The sequence below is a fragment of the Carettochelys insculpta genome, chromosome 31, assembly GCF_033958435.1.
Source record: "Carettochelys insculpta isolate YL-2023 chromosome 31, ASM3395843v1, whole genome shotgun sequence".
In the NCBI taxonomy this organism is placed as follows: domain Eukaryota; kingdom Metazoa; phylum Chordata; order Testudines; family Carettochelyidae; genus Carettochelys; species Carettochelys insculpta.
In genome coordinates, this window is record NC_134167.1 from 2,736,887 (window position 1) to 2,756,389 (window position 19,503).

Here is a 19,503-nt window from a genome sequence, read left to right on the forward strand (position 1 = left end):
CAAAAATAAAAAAGACAATTTGCCAAGGCTTATTTCCAGGCAGTTGACAAGGATAAACACATTTAAGTTTGGAAATGTCTGAAAAGAGAGAAAGACAGAAAGAAAGAAAACACAATCGTATAAAAGGGCCACTAACGTTAAACAGAAGGCACATGTCTGGAAATTTTAATGCACAGCAACCTCTAAATAATACATTGTCCTTCAATAAGACTTCCCAGCCACAGTCCTAGAAACGATGGCAAATACTGTGATTACTACACCATTATTTATTGATGACACGACAGTTAGCTTTTGCCACCCTTGTTTCAAGTTTGAACATGCCACAAATGATTACACTGAAGTTGTTGTTCTTTCATGAACAGCTGGTTACAAGTGATATTACACACTACCTCACTTATGCCTGTACAAACTTAGAACTAAGAGCAAAATATTGACATAGAAACTCGACCAAAGAGCAGAACCTACAATGCACTCAAACTGAACTCCTCTTAACTACAAGCATTCAACTGAAAACAACAAACACGACACCTAGGACCGCATTTCTAAGTGTATTTAGGTGCCTAAAAATACAGCTAGATGATTAGGGCCTATCTACATATTTAGACATCTAAATACCTTTAAAATGGGGCCCCTTACAACAGGCAGACTGAAAAAAAACATAATGGATCACATTTTCAAATGCAGATATCCTGGACTGTCTGTGCAACTTTTTAACTGAGCCAGCAAAAAAGCATGGAAACCCTTCTGCTGGCAAAAGAACTGTGGATGCAGCTTGTGAGCAAACATGCATTTTTGAACGTGCAACTTCTCATTTTAAAAATGAACACTAGTGCCACAAATACTGCTGTTTTAAAATGAGGTGCAACATATCACAGCATCTCTTCTGTTCTTTGTTGCTCAAGCATGCCTCTCTCCTAAGGATTACAGAAGCTGTTGTCCGGTGGTTCATGCACATCAAGAACATATGAAGGGGCCCTCAGGATCTGCAAAGAGGTGGCCAAGTGGCTTGTGATTTTCAGTGCCCAACTGAAGAGATCTTGACAGGGTGCTGATTTTCAAAAGGTGCGGCACTCTGCACTCTTTTGAAATCAGGCCTATTTCATTAAGATGTTTCAACTGGGCACCCAAGCACAGTGTAACACCGAATTACTAGTCACTCTGCAAATCTTTGCAAACTAGATTTATCTGGTGAGGAATATAAAATGAGGGCACATCCTTGTTGTGGCATTTACACTGCACACAACTTTCCTGTTTGGTTGGTTACATACTGGTTGACCAGCTCATCCTGACAAAGTAAATCAACACTTGTCAGACACACAAGCTTCTTTCCATAAAAAACAGGAGAACCATTGTGTTTATACAACACTCATTAAAAACGGGGAAAGGGAGAATAATGAATAGCAGCTTTGGTATTTATACAACACTGGTTTTGACTGGGACCTCTAGAAACCTCTTCAAGAGAGGTGGTAAATAAGAACAATAATAAATATTACAGTGGATGACTAAGCATTGGAGAATTTCCAGGCTGCAATACAACAGGACTTACTGTAAAGATTGCTTGGAGATTATTAAGTTTCTCAATTTCCTTTGGCATCCCATTACTGCCCCAGCGAACCAGGTAGTTTTCACTATAAATGAAATAAAATGAATAGACCTCTGCAATTCATGCACACTAGGTAAAATTTTCAAAAGCACCTAAGTCACTTAGGCACTTTACAAAATTCTACCCAACATGTTTCATGCCCAATGATATACAAGTAATATATGAAACATGCTTCACATTCCGGTGAAATGCAGCCACCTCTAGGGTGGAGACAGGCTGCTGTTTATCGGCACACAGCAAATCTCTATACACAGTTTAAGGCAGACAGTAAACAAAATATATTTAGTCCTAAAAGAAACTGCTGGGGAACTTAAGTAGAACTGAAAGGGACAAGCTGAAATCTGACTAGGGTACTGGTGTGAATATGTTTGCCTCTTTAGGTGCTGTGGGATTTTTAAGGATCACATGCTCAAGACCTTGGTTTTATGTCTCATTTGAGATAAAATAATTCCTGCCCAAATCAGGGCTGCTGGAGCAACCAAAGGGAAAAACAAAAAGTACAAATGAAGAAAACAAACCTAACTAACTCCTCCCTTGCAGCCCTCACAGCAGCACCATGAGATGGGGCATCAGCATCACTATAGAAGGACAGGGAGTTTTCTGATTCATAAGCAACCTACCTGATCAGTTTTGACTGGTCAGGGTCATAGAGGCTCATGAACAGCTCTGCATCTTCACCTATGTTGCAGACAAAGTTCTTGAAGTTCACATACAGGCTGTAGGTGTGGGTCGTGTTGAACACCGGCTGCCCTCGAAGGTCCAAATTCTGTTGCAGAGACTGTGGAGTAAGACAAATTGAACAAGGTGTCCCCTTCGAAAGAACAGAGGCTTCAGCTGGAATAAGCATAGTACTGGGTCTTCTTAAGGATTCAGCTAATTTCCAGACAAGACTGATGAGTGGGCCATTCAGTAGGGGAGGACTGAGGGGGATCACCCACATTGCACCACAAGTGTATCTGTGTCCCATGTCCATGGGGTAAACAAAGTGGTTCATATTACATACATGTTACACACGTGAGTGTACAGGAACACCAAATAAATCAGAGCTTGCATGCCATTTATGAGAGGAGGAAAAAAATAATGTCCCCGGTTAAAAGTGCTCAATTGAGTTAAGAGTCTAAATCCCACTTTCTAAAGAGACTAAGGCACTTTGGAGCCCAAGTCTCATTGAAAGCCATGGAAGACGACAGCGTAGGCATCAAAAGAATATAGGCTGGAAGTCAGCAACATGTAGGTTCCTATGTCATTCAGGCACTTGTGAAAAGGTTATCCTCTACAGTTACTACCATGCAAAAAGGTTATCCTCCACAATTACTACCATGCGTGCGCCTGATGCCAAATTTGGAATGTAGGAGCAAGCCATGCGATAGCTGAGAATTTCAAAGCTGTTAAGGAGCTCTGGGTGCCCAGGCCCCATTAAATGGATTACTAAAAAGAATTTCCCTTTTTCTCTTTCTTTAATGGCAGCACAACAGAATTCAGTTTAGTTCTGATGTTGGACAGAATGCCAACAGAACAATGAAACATCCCTTGAACCCAAAATTCTGTTTTTCTGCATAAGAGGAAGAAAGCACAGTTGGCTGAACGGCCGTAAGGACACAAACAAGCTGGGATGTACCTTCTCCTCTTGGATCCTTTCGTCAATCCTTTTGGAGGCCATCTCATGATATTTAAAGAGAGTGATCGTGCTTGTTTCATCTGGGTCCAGGATGTTTCCATTGTCATCCCGCACCACCAGATCCAGTCCTAAGATCCTGGACAGCATGCGTGTGATGGAGGAAAGAAAATAAAACTGGCAATCAGTTGGGAGTCAATGTGATTTCAAGAGTCTTGAATGTGGGGATTGAACTGGAATAGAAAAGGTTCATGCAGCCTTTTAAAAAGCTGCAGGAAGAACCAATGGAGAGTCCATCTCTGTGACAGCTGGGAAGGTGAACAGACAAGCTTCTGTGACTGCTTCTATAACTGTCACAGAGGTACTAATATCACACAAGGTTAATGATATGGGCCCTTCATGGAACCCAACCACAAGCCAAGATCCTCAGCTGTACCAGAGCTCTTTTGGGGTCAGCTAAGGACCGGGAAGAGGGAACAGTGGACTGAATCCATCTTTGCTCTCCTTTGAATCCTGAGGGATGGCTCGAGGACGGATCACAGACTAGGAAATTAGCCCTCCATTCTTCCAGTATAGTGTGATCACAAGCACAGTACACAAACATGCAACTACCTTGCGAACTTCCTTCAAAATGCATGCTCTCCCTCTGTCAGCAGAGGCAGTCAGAGGAGGAAATGCTTAGATCTTCCACATCCCTCTCTCAAGCACTGCAACCAGAACACTGTGCCAATTGCAGACCCATTGCTGGGTGAGAAGCAATGACATTTTCAGTCCTTCTACCAATCCTATGAGCATAGCATCCCCCAAACCAGCCCTCATAATAGCAACTAAAGAATATATCTAGCAAAGGAGTAAAATTAATGAATTATTTTGCTTAAGATGAGACCCCTTCAATGACAATCTAAATGTATTTTAAGGGACATATCTACATGGCTACTTCTACACTAGCCCCAAACTTTGAAATGGCCATGCAAATGGCCATTTCGAAGTTTACTAATGAAGCGCTGAAATGCACATTCAGCACTTCATTAACATGCAGGCGGCCGCGGCACTTCCAAATTGACACGCCTCGCCGCTGCGCAGCTCGTCCCAATGGGACTCCTTTTCGAAAGGACCCCGCCTACTTCGAAGTCCCCTTATTCCCATCAGCTCATGGGAATAAGGGGACTTCGAAGTAGGCGGTGTCCTTTCGAAAAGGAGCCCTGTCGAGACAAGCCGCGCGGCGGCGAGGCGCATCAATTTCGAAGTGCTGCGGCCGCCTGCATGCTAATGAAGCGCTGAATATGCATTTCAGCGCTTCATTAGTAAACTTCGAAATGGCCATTTGCGTGGCCATTTCGAAGTTTGGAGCTAGTGTAGACACGGCCCATAAGTGTTAAATCTACTAGATTTCTGCAAGAAGCAGTTAATTTTTCAGCTCTGCTTTCAGAGAGAATAATGAACCAGGGAGACAAGCCCGATTCTTTACAAACCCATGCAATGCTGCTTTGGCTATCCACAGAGCCGTGCTGCTTAACGTGCTGCTGGCAAAGCCATTTAGTTCCTAACTTGCACTGAAATTCTGACTCCAGGCAGCCAGGCACAAGCCACACTTCATGGAAGACGCCAGCTTTTTGGCAGAATTCACACCAGTGAGGTTGCTTACCAAGCACTGCCATGTGAAGTCCAAGCAGCTACAACCAACCCTGCTGGCTTAGTCACATTCTGAATTGGCACAAAAACCACCACCATCCCCTTTCCATGGAGAAACCCCTGAAAGCCTCTTTCTGGGCTGCCTTGGGCTGTCATTCACACTGGTGCACAGTGAATGGAAAATGCTGCCATTCTAATCTGGTCGTATCCTACGCCCAATTGTACTGGTCCAACTGAATGCACAAGATACAAGGAGTCAGAAGCAGGCTCTTAATCTCCATCAAAATTCAAGTAATTCTGCGTGGTCAGGCCACACAGCGCTCGGTCCTGCCGAGAGGGCAGGGGCCTGGACTCGATGACCTCTCGAGGTCCCTTTCGGTTCTAGTGTTCTAGGATTCCCTGGCAGAGTAGCAGTGCAGTTTATTACATAGAGTGAAGGAGATAGGGATGGGTGAGTGACAACATCAGCATCAGAAGACACTCACAGTAGAAGCTCCAGGGGGGTCAGAGCAGCAAAGCTCAGGTCAGGGTTCTGAACTGTGTGTGCCCCAAAGATTAGGGCGATTTGATTCAGAGCTGCATTCGTCCACTGTCTGAGACAATTCTGCGTCTGGGTTTCATTGTGGGCCTCTCTCTCTTACTGAGGGTGAACCACGAGGGATCTGAGTGGGCACCTGGGCTGAGGAGGTTTAGTCTGAACTTCGAAACCCTCATCAGCTGGGGTTTGGCTTCACTAACCTGAAACCAGAGGATCCAGACTCCATTTGCCTGGTATGTGTGTGTTATGGGAGAACCTCCAGGCCCTTATTGTGCTGCGTGTTGCACCTACACACGAAGTGAGAGAGACAGCCCCAGCCTGGAAAAGCTTCTGAAGGTCACACACAAGAAGAACGAAGGCAACAAATTGCAATCCAGGATCCTGCTCTGCCACACTGCCTCTTATCCTGGCCAAATACAGCCCGTATCAAAGAAACCATCACGGGAGGGCCCAATCCTTCTTTACAAGAGTCATTAATACTGAGGTTAACAGAGCAGCTAACAGGAACAAAAGTTGCAGGGCAGGGCCCTAAATCTGTAGGCTATCTGTTAAATTGAGCAGATCAGTGGATTTTCTTTTCATACTTTGACTGAAGTGGTGTAGTGCCAACAAGTCTTTGGAATGCAATTATCATCCTAGGTAAGAAACCATGACTTTACTTTGGGAGCTGCAGCCTCCACTGACAGCTGCTGCTGCTACCAGGTTAACCCTAATCACACAAGGCAAGTGCATGTCCAGGACTCCAGGTTTCAGAGCACAGTGTACTGGGAGCTGGTTCCACGTGGAATGCTGAGTGGGGCTTACCTGTTGCCATAGTCAATTTTAGCAGTGACCTTCTTCTTGAGTTCCGCCAGCTCATCTTTGGGAAGGGTCCCGGAGAGTATCTGTGACCTCCATTCTATCAGGCTATAGGTCATCTGCTGTAAATGCCAAAACTGTGTCATCTTGTTGTCCTACAGAGGAAAAAGGAACGACAATGCCAGACCGGTTGTGTGGTGAAAACCACAAGCTCAAAGAAGTCTTCCAAAGGGTGAGTCAACAGGAATCATCATCAGCTCCAAACATAATGACACAAAACACCTGCTAGGACCCATCCTGTAGCCCCAGTTCCCATGCAAGATTGCTCCTTACAGTCTTCACTCTTCAGTGTTCTGTCCTGCCAGTGTTTAAATGATACAAGCAACGAGGCTTCCATCACTTCCTTAGCAGACAACACCACACAAATCTCATCGCCACGAAACATATTCTAGCCCTTCTGCAGCACCAAAATTGGTCACATTACAGAAGTCGATTGGATTAGATGGACAGAATGGCACTGGATGAGAACTCGGAGACCACCTGAGTTTGATCTTTGGCCCTGCTGTGAGAGTCTGGGTAAGCCTCTTTCCCAGGCCATTCTGCCTTGTCCATTTAGCCTACAAGCTCTTTGGGATGGGAACTACCTCTTGTTACGAGTATGTAAAACACTCAGCATAGGGGAGCTCTCATCTTGTTCAGGCCCGCTGCAGAGGACTAAAATCTAAATAATAATGCTAGCTCTGAGGCTCGTAGGAATTAGTTTCTTACTACACACTTAACATTTAAGTGACTGTGTCTTGTCCTTAATTTCAACTCACTTATCACCTACGTGCACCAGCCTGAACTCTTCCAGATTGTTGGTATCTGAAACAAAAAGGTTCCTTTTTTACCTGAGTGAAACACTACGTGATTAATCAGGAATCCTGCTTCCACCCCTGCTTACACAGCGCCAGCAACTATATTTTAAAGTCAGAACCCAAGCTGAACTGAGTCCCTGCACCTCATGGCCTTAGTGGTCTGCTCTTAGGTCCTGTCCAGAACGCCTCTCCACTCCAACTTTCAAAATCCATCCAAAAGGTGACATTTTGTTAGGGCAGCCATCAGGGCACTGCAGGCTCAGACTTGCATTTCACAGCCCACAGAGAGATTTCGGGGCCAAGGGAGAGACCTGCCAGTGTGCCAGTGTCACTGTGGGTTTGTGTACACTGCGCCGGGGGATAGACGCTGCAGTGACCAATCCACCGGCCATCAACTCATCACACCTGCTTTGACGCGATGAACTGATCTCCAAGTGCTATCCCATCAACGCTGGTACTCCACCAAAATGAGCAGAGTAGCTTGTGTCAACTGGAGAACACCCCCACCAACCTTACCACAGGCAAGATGCCATACTGAGTATATTGACTCTAGCTATGCAAATAGCACAGTTGAAGGAGATCAACAGCACATCATAGTGTAGGCCAGGCCTGTATGGGTGCAGCATTCTACCTGAAGACTGCAAGCATTCTGGGGCACTGATTGGTGTTTGCTGTGTGTCTGGACAACAGCTAGCTCAAAAGGATCCTGACTGGGGTTGACTCCTATAAAGCCAACAGAGTGCAAATAAATATTAATAACTTGGCTATTTTCTATTATTTGTACCTCATAGCATCTAGGAGTCCTGGTCCAGGATCTATCACTGTAGGTGCTGTACAAACACAGAGCAAGAAGACCTTACAAACTATACAAGTTTGCCCCACAAGCATCCCAAAAGCATCAATTTGTTCTCTTGAGTTTCCTGCAGTCGACACATTTTTCACTGCAAAACAATCTGAAATACTGACGCAGCATGTTATTAAGAAAAATCACTCAGGGAAGCTCTCTCCCATCTACCAAATGTCTCTTTGAAATCATGAGAATATTTTGCATACCCCTTTTTTGTTGGTATTAGTCTTGCAGTAATTTACAGACATCACAGCAGCAAAATGAATTACTGCCAAAGAGAAAAATCCCCTCCCCACTCCTTTTCTCCATTCTGCTTCTCTCCCCATACTCCTCCATCCACCCTTTGAGTTTTTTTAACTACTACTGGGGGAAAAGTAAATCTGCATCCAATACAAACCATGACGCTTTTCAAGTCTATTTTAAGAATGACACAGCCACAGTAAAGTCACATTAGAGATGAAGTATGTCTTCTCTTAGGAAAAACAGATTCGTAGGCTAGACTCTTAAAGGGTTTTAGGTAACAAGCCGAGAACAAAACTCTCTCTTTACACAGAAATTGCGTCACATCTTGCCTCTCATTAAACGAAGAGGCTGGAAAAAATTCTTGTGGTTCCATGGACCACAAACAAAATGCACTTATGGCTGGATGAAATTTTTCAATAGGATAAACTTACTGTGGCTAAGAAAAATGTTTGGAGCTAATTTGAAACTATTCTCTCATCTTAATTACAGTCTCAGAGCACATACTGTGCAGCTTGAACTAACCATTGACTGAAGAAAAACTGCGCTCCAGTATTTATAATCTGCCTGAAGACTTTGCTTTGGAAGAAAGGAAAATTCATCCTGAACTCAGAATGGTTTTTCTTTGAGTCAGCATTTCAGCCTAACTCAGCAAAATGACCAACTTTTCAAACAGCCTCTGTTTACCCAGGGGTAGCTTTGTTCAAAGGCAGGGCCACCGGACTGCGTGTCAGAGACAAAGAATGCAGTCCTGGCTCTCCTGATGACCTGCTGACTGCATGGCCTTCGATAAGTTGCTTCCTCCCTCTGACATAGTGGGTCTTTGCCCACGAAAGCTGATGCTCCAAAATATCTGTTAGTCTATAAGGTGCCACGGGACTTCTTGTTGGTTCCTCCCTCTGGTACCCACGCTTCCTTTCCCATCCTTTTCCTGACTTGTTTGGTAGACTGCAGGGTCTTCTGGGCTGGAGCTCCTTCTTACTCCAAGGATGTGCAGCTTGTAGCATAAAGGGCATCCAACCTTAGCGGGATCTGCTAGGTGCTACTATGAGACAAACCAAATTTATACAGGGTGAAAATCAGCAATGCCATTATGGAGCACTCAATGGAGCTATAAAAATCTTTAATATGTAGCCTTTATGAGACATTGTTCACCTAGAGAGCTCCAAGTGCTTTAAGGAGGAGAGAAAAGCACCATTATCCCATTTTTTGAGTGAGGAAATGGAAAAAGGAAGCCACCTAAAGAGTCAGCAGGGAAGCTAGGAAGAAAAGTCACTTCTTTAGACCCCATTCTCTTGTCTTCATCCCTGCAACACAGCAGCAGTCACCCTGCATTGCCTATGAGCTCTGTTTGGGGCTCACCTTTCCCTCTCCCTCAGTTCAGGCACAATAAGGAGGAGAGAGGATGGAGCTGGGGTCTTTGGCAGAACGGTCTGTGCCCTCTGCCAACTCTGTCTGGGCTGGGACAATATACAGCGGCTCCGAGTGAGTGCCAACCAACGGAGCTTAGACTTCAGGAAACCTCATGGAGGGCTGACTATTTAATATGCCAGTCAAAATAAGAAATAAATGGCACCCTGTGTGTTTCATATCAAAGCAGGGCAACCAGAACAAAGAATGCTGGAAGGTCACATGCAATATGAGGTATGCGGCACTCCAGACACTCTGCAGCTGGAGAGCTTTACAAGTCAAAAAGACTCTTGCAAAAAGACTCTCCGGGACTCTTTAGCAGCTTACACCAACTTCACATTGAAACTCATCACACTTGTGCCCTGTAAGGTGTACATGGAGGATCAAGTAGCAGCCTTGGTATTGTCATGGCACAGTGCTTCCAGGTTCTCTACCAAACAGCAAGCAAATTCCCCTTCTGGAAGGGCTTTCGATGTGGCTGATAAGAGGATAAACCGAAAGATGATATGACTGTAAATAATAGATCGAGTTTATCCCTAGGAGAACGCCATCAAATTCAGGGGCATTCCCCCAGGGATGACTCCAAGACCATATGGTTCATTATACCTCCTATTTGTCTACTTCCTCAACAGACACAGAGCTAATACGCATCAGCACAAGATAACGCAATGGGATTAATTCCAATCAACGTCTGTGGAGATAGTGGCTGGCCCAGCCTGAGAAGAAAATAAAAGACATCTCCAGCTAGCAGAGAAGCCTGTGCATTGTTTCATATAAAAATACGGACAGTTAGGCTGGCCTTGAGCATGCCCCCTCAGGCAGGGAACAAAGACACAGAGGGCCTCTAAAGCACCTAATCCTTCCATCAAAGATACACCACAGACACAAGTCAGTCTGATGAGCAAATTACTACGTACTGGCCATTGCCTGGGAAGACTGTTTGCAGAGCACAGTCAGCAGCAGATTGAAACTCAGTGAAAATATTTTAGTGAGTTGCCCGTGGGACAGAGAAGACAGAAAGGTCATGGGGGATTGGGAAAGTAAACGGAGCTGTTCAGGAAATAGAAAACTATTCATGAGATGGCTCTTCCTTCCACAGTGTCTGGAAGTTCCTAAGTCTTATTTCACCAGAGATCTCCATGGCACATTCCCCCAGGGAGAGAGAGGTCAGATCAGAAACTGTTTCTGTTCTGGAAAAGGCAGCACAGAAGTCTTTCTACTCTACAGGTATGCTGTGTTTTGTACGAATACAGACACATACCCCTTTCAATGTGCAATCATCACCAGCCTTTCAGAAATCAAAAAGCATTCTGCAAAGGCAGCAAAGAAATCAAGCAAGATCCAGCAATTTGCCCAAACATGCACAGAAAGCCAGCGGCAGAGCCAAGTCTTGTCCTGTCATGAAATCACTCAGCTGTGGCAGGCTCTACAGGAATCCTTATTCACCTTGGCAACCAGTGACTCACACAAGCCACCCAACCAGCTGATTATGACTGTCCTGTTTAACTCCATCTTAATTATGATACAATGCTTGATTGTAACTCAATGCTAATTATGACATGTCCTGAGCACTGATTACTCCTGACCACAGTGGGTGTTATGTCTTCTAACTCAATTGTTCAAGAGCAGTAATGTTTTTGTGCAGAGGACAGAACTTCAGTCCTACAAGTCCCATCCTCTCATTCACCCTCTAAACTTCAACAGACTCAGAGTCTGTAGGCATGTCAGTCACAAATAACTAGCAGTCCTGTAGCACCTTGAAGACTAACACATGGATTAGGTCCTGAGCATTTGCGGGCAAAACCTACTTCCTCAGAAATAAATCGCTACTCCTTCTTCCTCTTATTATAGCAATGCTACCGTGAGATCTTTAGGCAGAAGGAAGTACTGAAGTTCCAAGTGCTCTGAAAATACTCTCTCTATACACCTGAGTTAGTTCAATACTACACTCATTTTAGATATCAAGCAATGGAAGCAAAGGGAAATTATAGGCCACAGTTCAACAGGTGTTTCACTCACTAATTAACTTAAGTTGCTGAGGTTTATGCACTTTGCTGATTCAGTGACTTACTCTAGCGCATACAGTGAGTTTAGACCACTGTATCAGAGGATTAGCCATGTTAGTGAGCATCTGCCAAAACAACGAGAAGTCCTGTGGCACCTGATAGACTAACAGATTTTTTTTGGAGAATAAGCTTTCATGGGCAAAGACCCACTTCGTCAGATATATGTCGCCTGTGACATGCATCTGACAAAGTGGGTCTTTGCCCACAAAAGCTTATGCTCCAAAAAAAAATCTGTTAGTCTATCAGGTGCCACAGGACTTCTCATTGTTTTTTAAGACCACTCTGTCCAACGCGCTAGCCACCAGTCACATGTGGTTATTTGGCCAGTTGAGTGTAGCTAGTTGGCTTGAACAATACATATATTTTCACAATAACGTGGCTAGTTTGCTGTAGCAGTAGCTACTATGATGGCTGCTGGGATAGACACCAAAGAGTTATAGGGACAATAGATCCAGAAGTCCTGAACCACAGCCCCCTGCGTCTCATCTCGCACTGACACCATTTCTCTTCTAATCAGACCACTGTTTGCAGCTCCAGAGTTACAGGAGCATACACCAGATGCAAAAAGCTACCAAATTGGGGAAAATACATTTGAAAATGAAATGGGTCCAATTCCCAGAACAAACCACCCTACAGGCAGAAATGAACTCTGTCCTTGATCCTAAAAGCTATCTGCTGAAGATGAACATCAGCTGCTAGCTACATGGGGACAAGATGGGTCTGTACAAGGTCCTGTCAGACTCTTCTGTTTACTTCTGTTTTAACACTCTGGCCTGCGGGAGGCAGAAATCCCACACCTAACACCAACAAAGGGATAAAGCTAATACTCACCACATACAGCTTGTGCCAGATGACTGCCCATTCCCTCAGTGTAGAAGTGAGCTCTTGAACCAGAGGCAGTTCACTTGGAATCACTGTCTCATGTTGTCTGGAGAGAAGAATAAAGCCCAATAGGGATGTGAAATGAAATTAAAAGGTGGCATATTCAAAGCAGATAAATGGATACTTGTTTTTCATACAACATATAAGACCAGTGTGGAACTCTCTGCCACTGGAAGTTATGAGGCCTAGAACTTAAGATTCAGAAACAAATATCCAGAGATGTCATATAAAATTACAACAAAAATTTTGGAAGGGGTAGGAAACCTCATGCTTTGGGGCTTAAGCCAATCTCCAGGTAGGAGAGTCAGGGAAGGATGCATATAAGAGACAGATTCACCTGTACAGCCACAAGGCTCTTACACCTGGCTCTGAGGCATTGGCCACTGCTGAAGAGTGGATGAACATTGGCTCTGATCTAGTGTGGTAATTCCAACGTTCCAATCTCAGACGAGGTTGTCTGGTCACTATCATTGCATATGTATAAGATACCAAAATACCAGATGCCTCCCAAATACCGGAAAACAGAAGCCTTGTCTATGCTGGGAAGCTCTCTTGTTCATCTTAAATTGGTTATTAAATAAGTTTACTTAACCCACTGCACTCCTCTGGGCGCACTCGAAGTTTGGATTTACACCAGACTTGCACAGAAACAAAAAGAGGTGTGACTTTAAAACCATTTAGTTCTTTCTTGGCTTGATAGAATTCAATTAATCTAATTCTACACAGATTATTATATCATGCTCATCACCATTGTACCTGCACCCCTAACCTCAGTCAGAGCAGAGTTTCACTGTGGTGAAAGTTTGCAGCCATTTTTAAAAGAGCACTTTGGAGAAGAGAAGAATCAAATCACAAGAGAACCACAGCTTTGCAAGGCCTTTACATCTTAGAGATGGATTTTAAAAGATAACTGATATATTCAGTGATGCTGACAGCTGCTACGGGCCCCAGGGCAAAGCCGGAGGGGGCCCGTGTGACGGCCCCAGAAGGGTTGGAGCCAAGGGCATTGGGACCTCAGTGCTGCCTGGAATTCAGTGTTGTTCTCCCACGCTTGCCCACAAAGGGCTCGGAGCTGCAGCTGCTGTCACTGCCAAAGTAGCACAAGTGGTGGCTGGAGCTCCTTTGCCCCGCTCCCGCCTTTGGCAAGCCTGGATCCTTTTGATGATAATCACACTAAGATGCTGAGACTTTTAAGTGGGTTTGGGGTTTCTCTGAATTACATGCGTTGTTCTCCTATTTTTAATGCAAATAACTTTCAACTTTCTTTTAGTCTTAATTTTTTTGCGTATGCTAAGAAATTAAATGCTGAATGGACACGCCTGCCTCTGTTCACAGTTCTCCAGTTTGAGGAGTCATTGCTTTCAGTAATAATTTGGCTAAATAGATGAAAATTTTCCTTCTAAAGTCACTTCCTGCTGCTGCTAGCTTCCCTCTCTCAAAGTTGATCACAGAATCAAATGTCAAGGCAGGGGACTAGACCTGATGACCTCTTGAGGTGCTTTCCAGTTCTATGATCAGATTGGGAATGTGTTCCTAAAATGTCTATCAGGAAGGAAAGAATTCACACTCTGATGCCTGCTTGGCTGCAAGATACCAAAATAACCTAATGTAAAGCTGACTGATCTGGTCTGCTACATACATGTCTAAGATATTTGAATTTATCCTTGCAAGTGTGAACATTTTGTGTCTATCATGTGTCCAATTGGAGATGTATAACGTTTTGGCAAAGAGAGAAATAACTCCGATCCAATAGTCCACTTGGGGTTATAGCACTTGTAATGCAAAACACCAAAAGCATGCATGACAAGCTGCAGGAATGGAAGCTCTTTTATGAAATGGTAAGCCTCATCTCTGCCAGCCACACAATATCTCCGGTCTCCCTCCAACCTACCCACGGTCTTCCACAGTTGCCTCCTTTAAATGAATGTAAGTTTTGGGGAAAATGCCCTAAAAGAAAGAAAGAAAGGGAAATAATGTAATATCTGATACATCATTCAGCAACAAAGAGGGGGAAAATACGTGGTCAGCTGTGCTCCAAGGCACAAATCAAATAAACATTGCCAAAATTCAATCTAATAACAAACCACTGTAGTACAATATATGTTGTGATCCGTGTCAGCTTTAATTTTGGTATTATGTAAGCTCTAACAGAAGCAATAAAGTCCAGGGAAAACAAACCAGAAATAATACTAATACTAATAATAATGTACTGCACTGTGTACTTAAAAGACCATTTCATCTGCTGCTTTCAAATGGCTTTGCAAAGATGGGGAAAATGGGGGGGTGGGTTAAGTCACTTGCTCAATGTCACACAGTAGGTCAGTGTTAGAGACGGCAACAGAGTTCCCAATTCCCAGATTGATGTCGTCATAGCTGTCTTCCTTAAGATAAATCCTCTTTGGTTCTAGATATATAATAGAAGGAAGAACCCCTTAGAATCAGCTCCCGTGACTGTTTTAGGAATAGGTTAATAATAATAATAATAATACTGGAGCATTTTCCCTGGTGTAATGAAAGAGACCAATAATTATATTTGAACTTGTGTAGCACCTCTCATTGCAGGAACTCAAAGTGCTTTACAAGCATTAATTGTGCTTCAGGACCCTCAGGGCAGATAGGCGTTATCCCCATTTTACAGATTGGACAAACTGGCACACCAAGAGGCTAAACCCAAGAGCCCAACCCCAAAACGTTCCAGGGTATTCCCGAATTTTTATAATTCTCAGCTTCTGGATGCCCACAGGTTCTGTTGACTTCTATAAAATCTGGGACTGCTCAGCACTTCTGAGCAAAAGGCGCTTAGAAGTCTTGAACTAGGTTCTCAAAAGCAGAAGCTCCAAAATTAACAGACTCTTCTAAAACCTTTGCCTTGGTGGGTTGCTCATAGTTATGCAGTGCGCCTGCAGCCACCCTGGGAACAGAATCTAGGAATCCTGCCTTCTTTCCTTGTGCTCTATGTCTTCTCAGACCCTAAATAGGGAAAATACAGAACCCAGAGTGTTCAATGATGACTGAATGATGTTTCCTATTTACAACATAGTAACTATATACTAAGCTAAATTGTGCATGTCTAAATGGCAAACACTTGTGTGACTGTGGCGTGAGCAGGCATATCTTGTTACCTATAATCTATACAGCCTAGGTTATAACAGTAGGGTAGACCTAGAGACACTGCTAAACTGTGCCTAAAATTACCACTGTTGACATAAGGTGAGAGAAACCTGAAGGGACTGTCTCTGTGTGGAGAAGAACAAAGGATTGTATAGGCAGATAGTCCTCTAATGCCAGTAAAACAATAAACAAATCTTCACTCCAGTGGAGTTTCACAGTTTGATTAATTCCATGCCAAGGAACTAAGTGTCCAGTTAAACACCACCTTAAATGTTTCACCTGGTTACCAGTACTGAGGTATAAAAACACCAGTGTTGACAGGATGGGAGTTTGCTAACAAGACCCATCCAAAGGCTACAAAGCCAACTGTAAGAGTGTATTTTTCATGCTTTCTTACACACAGACATTTCAGTGAGAGAAAGTTAACTCCATCTGGTAGCGTCTTGGGGCTTTATGTCGAGTTGCATGACATTTATCGAAGGTTGAGTGCAAAAGGAAACTCCGTGCAGGGGATGGGATGCAGGAGAGAGTGGGGGATCTGAGAGGGATTTGGGTGAAGGAAGCAATTGTGACCTGGGGCAGGTGCTTGAGAGGCAGGATCCAGGAGAGAGTCTGGGTGCAGGAGAGGATTCCAGCCTGCGGGGAGGGATGTAGGAGGGCTGCAGGGTCTGGGAGGAAGTTGTGACGTGGGGGAGGGGAGAGCAGCGGGTTTAGGTGTTAACCTGTGGAAGAGAGTTGGGTGGGGATGCCAGAGGCTGGCCTGGGCCAGGAGGCGCTTATCTAGGCGGATGACAGCCAGCTGCTCTCGGAGTCAGGCTCCCTGCCTGCTGCAGCCCCAGAGAGGAAAAACCTGCTGTCTGCTCCATGTGTTTCTCTGCTCCAGGTGTCCAGGGGGAGCGGGAAAGGGAGCGGGGGGAGGAGGGGAAGACTTTGCAGGCTGCTCCTGCTGCACCCCCCACCAAAATCTCTCAGCTCCTATGGTCCAGAAAGCAGAAACTGGCCAATGGGAGCTGAGAGATTTTTGCTGGGCTGGGGAAGGGAGCAGCATACACAGCTTTCCCCTCCCCTTGGCGTCTGGAACAGTGAGCTACGTGGAGTAGGAAGTGTGAGGCAGCCCTGTGTTGCTTTAAGCAACTTGTGTCTTGCCCTATGTCTGAGGGTCCCAGCAGGCAGCCCATGGGTCAGGCCAGATTGGCCTGCGGGTGGTATCTCACCCACCCCAAGCTTACACTGAACAATGTCTGGTCTCTGTATTCTCTCTGAACAATTGACACCACATGGTCCACAGAAGTGGATCTGTTTCAAACAAGCTTTCATGAATCACACGAAATGGAAAGTGCAGTTGAATGTTTGATTTACCTGCTATTTCCACATAACTCTGCTTCTGCTTTCTCAACAGCAGCCCGGCTGGGTTCATAAAAATGTCACCAGTCTCCCACCCCCTATCTATGCCTCGAGGATCAATAATTAGCTGCATACGCACTCTTCAATTTGCAGCCCAACCAAATGTTAGCCTGATGCCAAGTCACAAGGCTGGGTAATAAATGACATCTAAATTTCTATTAAAATAGTGCTTTCAAACTGTCTGCCCCAGAAAGCTGAAGCTGAAAGGAAAAGCAGAGCAGTTTCAAAGGTTTTCAGATATGCTGATGAATGGTCATCCAAAGATAACAGAATCCAGAGCAACTGGCTTTGGTTCCTGGTCTTTTCCCACCCCCCACCAACTGCAAGGAAATTTGTTCCTGAAAGGTGCCGAGGATTTAGTTGGGACTGGTCCTGTTCTGAACAGGAGGTTGGATTAAGTAACCTCCTAAGGTCTCTTCCAGCCCTTATCTTCCAGGATTCTGTGATTTGCAACACTGCCTGAAGCTGGGGGAGTGAAGGGCTGCTCTCCACTTTGCAGAATGAAGCCCTGGATGGGTTTTCAGCTTCAAAGGCCCTCTCCTACCATGGTAACCAAATGCAAAGATCACCTTGACCATATCTCCAGGTAGCTCCCTAACAGGAAAGTTCTCTCCCCAAGAGCATGAGGCAGCCCTGCAACTATGGGCTACGTGGCGGAGCTTGAAGTAGCCTGTTGCCAACCCAGGAACCGGCATTGAGGTATATTCACCAGCTTGCTACTCCTAACTGGACACTGATATATAAGACTCCGTCATGCATCCCCTGTTGCACAGGATCGCTGGGCCCTGCCTCATTGTGCAGTGGAACAAGCAAGCCCTTGGCACTCCATTAACAAACTGCAGATTTAGGGAACAAAAACCCCCTGAAGTTCAGGTCTCAGCACAACAGAGCAGAGCCTGGATAAGTCCGTTTCCCTGCTCTGAATTACGGGGAGTTGCAGCTTGAGGCTGGTCTCTAGATGAAAGTCAATACTTTCGGACATCTGGTAAAGTAACTACCTGATGGCCAATTAGCAGCACAAATACCAAGAGCACTAAGCATAATTCACATGAAAGCAGAACAGCCTTAAATCAGCTACTTTGCTCCACGCAATAGAAACTTCCCGAGAGCTCAATCTTTAATCTTAGAACTAACATCATTCAGGATTTGGGCAATTACTTTTAGAGAGCCAAAGAGACTGAGAACCAATTTGCACACCAGTCAGCAGAAGGACAGACAAATATTCCAAGGCAGTTGAGAACAGTAATAGTCAAACATTATAGCAGTGGATAAATCCAACCTGCGAAAGAAGGGCAGTTGTTTGAGCCTGACGTGAAGTCCATCAAAACCATGAAGAGGCTCTCTACTTTACCAGGTTTTGTGGCCAAACACATTTAGGCAGTGGGAAATTTTAGGCTTATGAAAAAGTTTCTTTTTTCTCTATGGCAAGTTCCATTTCTCTCTACAGCAATCACATAAAATGCTCGTACTTAATTTAAAGTTTTAAGTAAAGCAAGCACATCTAATCCTTGTAACACCAGCAATGAAAGAATCTCAGAGTTAGGAACAGACCAGTCAGCCATACACCTCATTTGGAACCAGAAGTATGTAATCAGGCAGCAGCAGAGACCACTCCCTTCCAAAAAAAGGGCCCCGGCTGCATAAAAAGTAAACTACTAAAAATAAAGGGAAATTTAAAGAAAAAAGATGTGACAGTTTCTGCACTTGTTTAATTTAAATTAAGCTGATTGACAGCAGCATTTTACTTCTGCTTAGTAAAGTTTCAAAATTGCATGAAGTCAATTCACTTGTAAACGTTTTCAAGGACAACCATACAGTTTTGTTTAACTCCAAACAACCTCCTTTCCTGAGATGTTCAAGATTCTGAGGTTCTACAGTAGGACTGATGCTTACTTGTTACTAGAAACAAAAACATACAGTGTTTTTCAAATTTAACTGCAGCATGGTCCCCCAGACAGGACAGTGAAATGGGACTCAGCACTCCTGGGGTTCTACTTTCAGCTCCGCCCCCTATTTGCAGTGACGACTTGCAAAAGTCACACCCCATAGGTACCAGTACAATGATACTTCCGCTGTTTGGGAAATGCTTTGAGATCTTATAGATGGACATCAGCCATGTGAAATTGTCCTAGCTGCAAGAATAAATAAAATTTCACATTCTGAGTCATGGAACTTCTCTGGTAGACAGAGCTACACGGCTGCAACCAAAGCATATAACTAGGGACAGAAGAATTAACTGGGAATAAAACAAGGGAAAAATAAAATTCCGTCCTTCCATAGAAACCTGTGCTTTGGAATGCGATCAAATTTTATTTTGCTTTCATTTCCACAGGGAATTAGAAGTGCAGAAATACCAGGAAGCAATTTCAGATAGGGCCGGAACAAAGGTGCTGGGATTCTCCTGGGAAACCACATGCTAGTGAGATTTCCAGAGTTTTCTTGCAAAGTCAAGGAGTTTGGATAAGGTCCAGAGATGCATGGAAGTTCATTCAAACCTTTT

At 44.4% G+C, this 19,503-nt stretch overlaps 1 protein-coding gene across 2 annotated transcripts in view; it reads right to left on the bottom strand.

The window, feature by feature from the left end:
* DOCK5 (dedicator of cytokinesis 5) overlaps nucleotides 1-19,503 on the bottom strand; it is a 131,866-nt gene that overhangs the window by 68,954 nt on the left and 43,409 nt on the right. For both annotated transcript variants that reach the window (XM_074981598.1, XM_074981599.1), the window contains exons 4-9: nucleotides 14,380-14,435; nucleotides 12,438-12,534; nucleotides 6,193-6,341; nucleotides 3,222-3,357; nucleotides 2,224-2,381; nucleotides 1,547-1,628 (exon numbers count right to left, since the gene is read on the bottom strand). In XM_074981598.1, coding sequence (XP_074837699.1) covers nucleotides 1,547-1,628; nucleotides 2,224-2,381; nucleotides 3,222-3,357; nucleotides 6,193-6,341; nucleotides 12,438-12,534; nucleotides 14,380-14,435 — 678 coding nt within the window. The remainder of the gene's footprint in view (nucleotides 1-1,546; nucleotides 1,629-2,223; nucleotides 2,382-3,221; nucleotides 3,358-6,192; nucleotides 6,342-12,437; nucleotides 12,535-14,379; nucleotides 14,436-19,503) is intronic.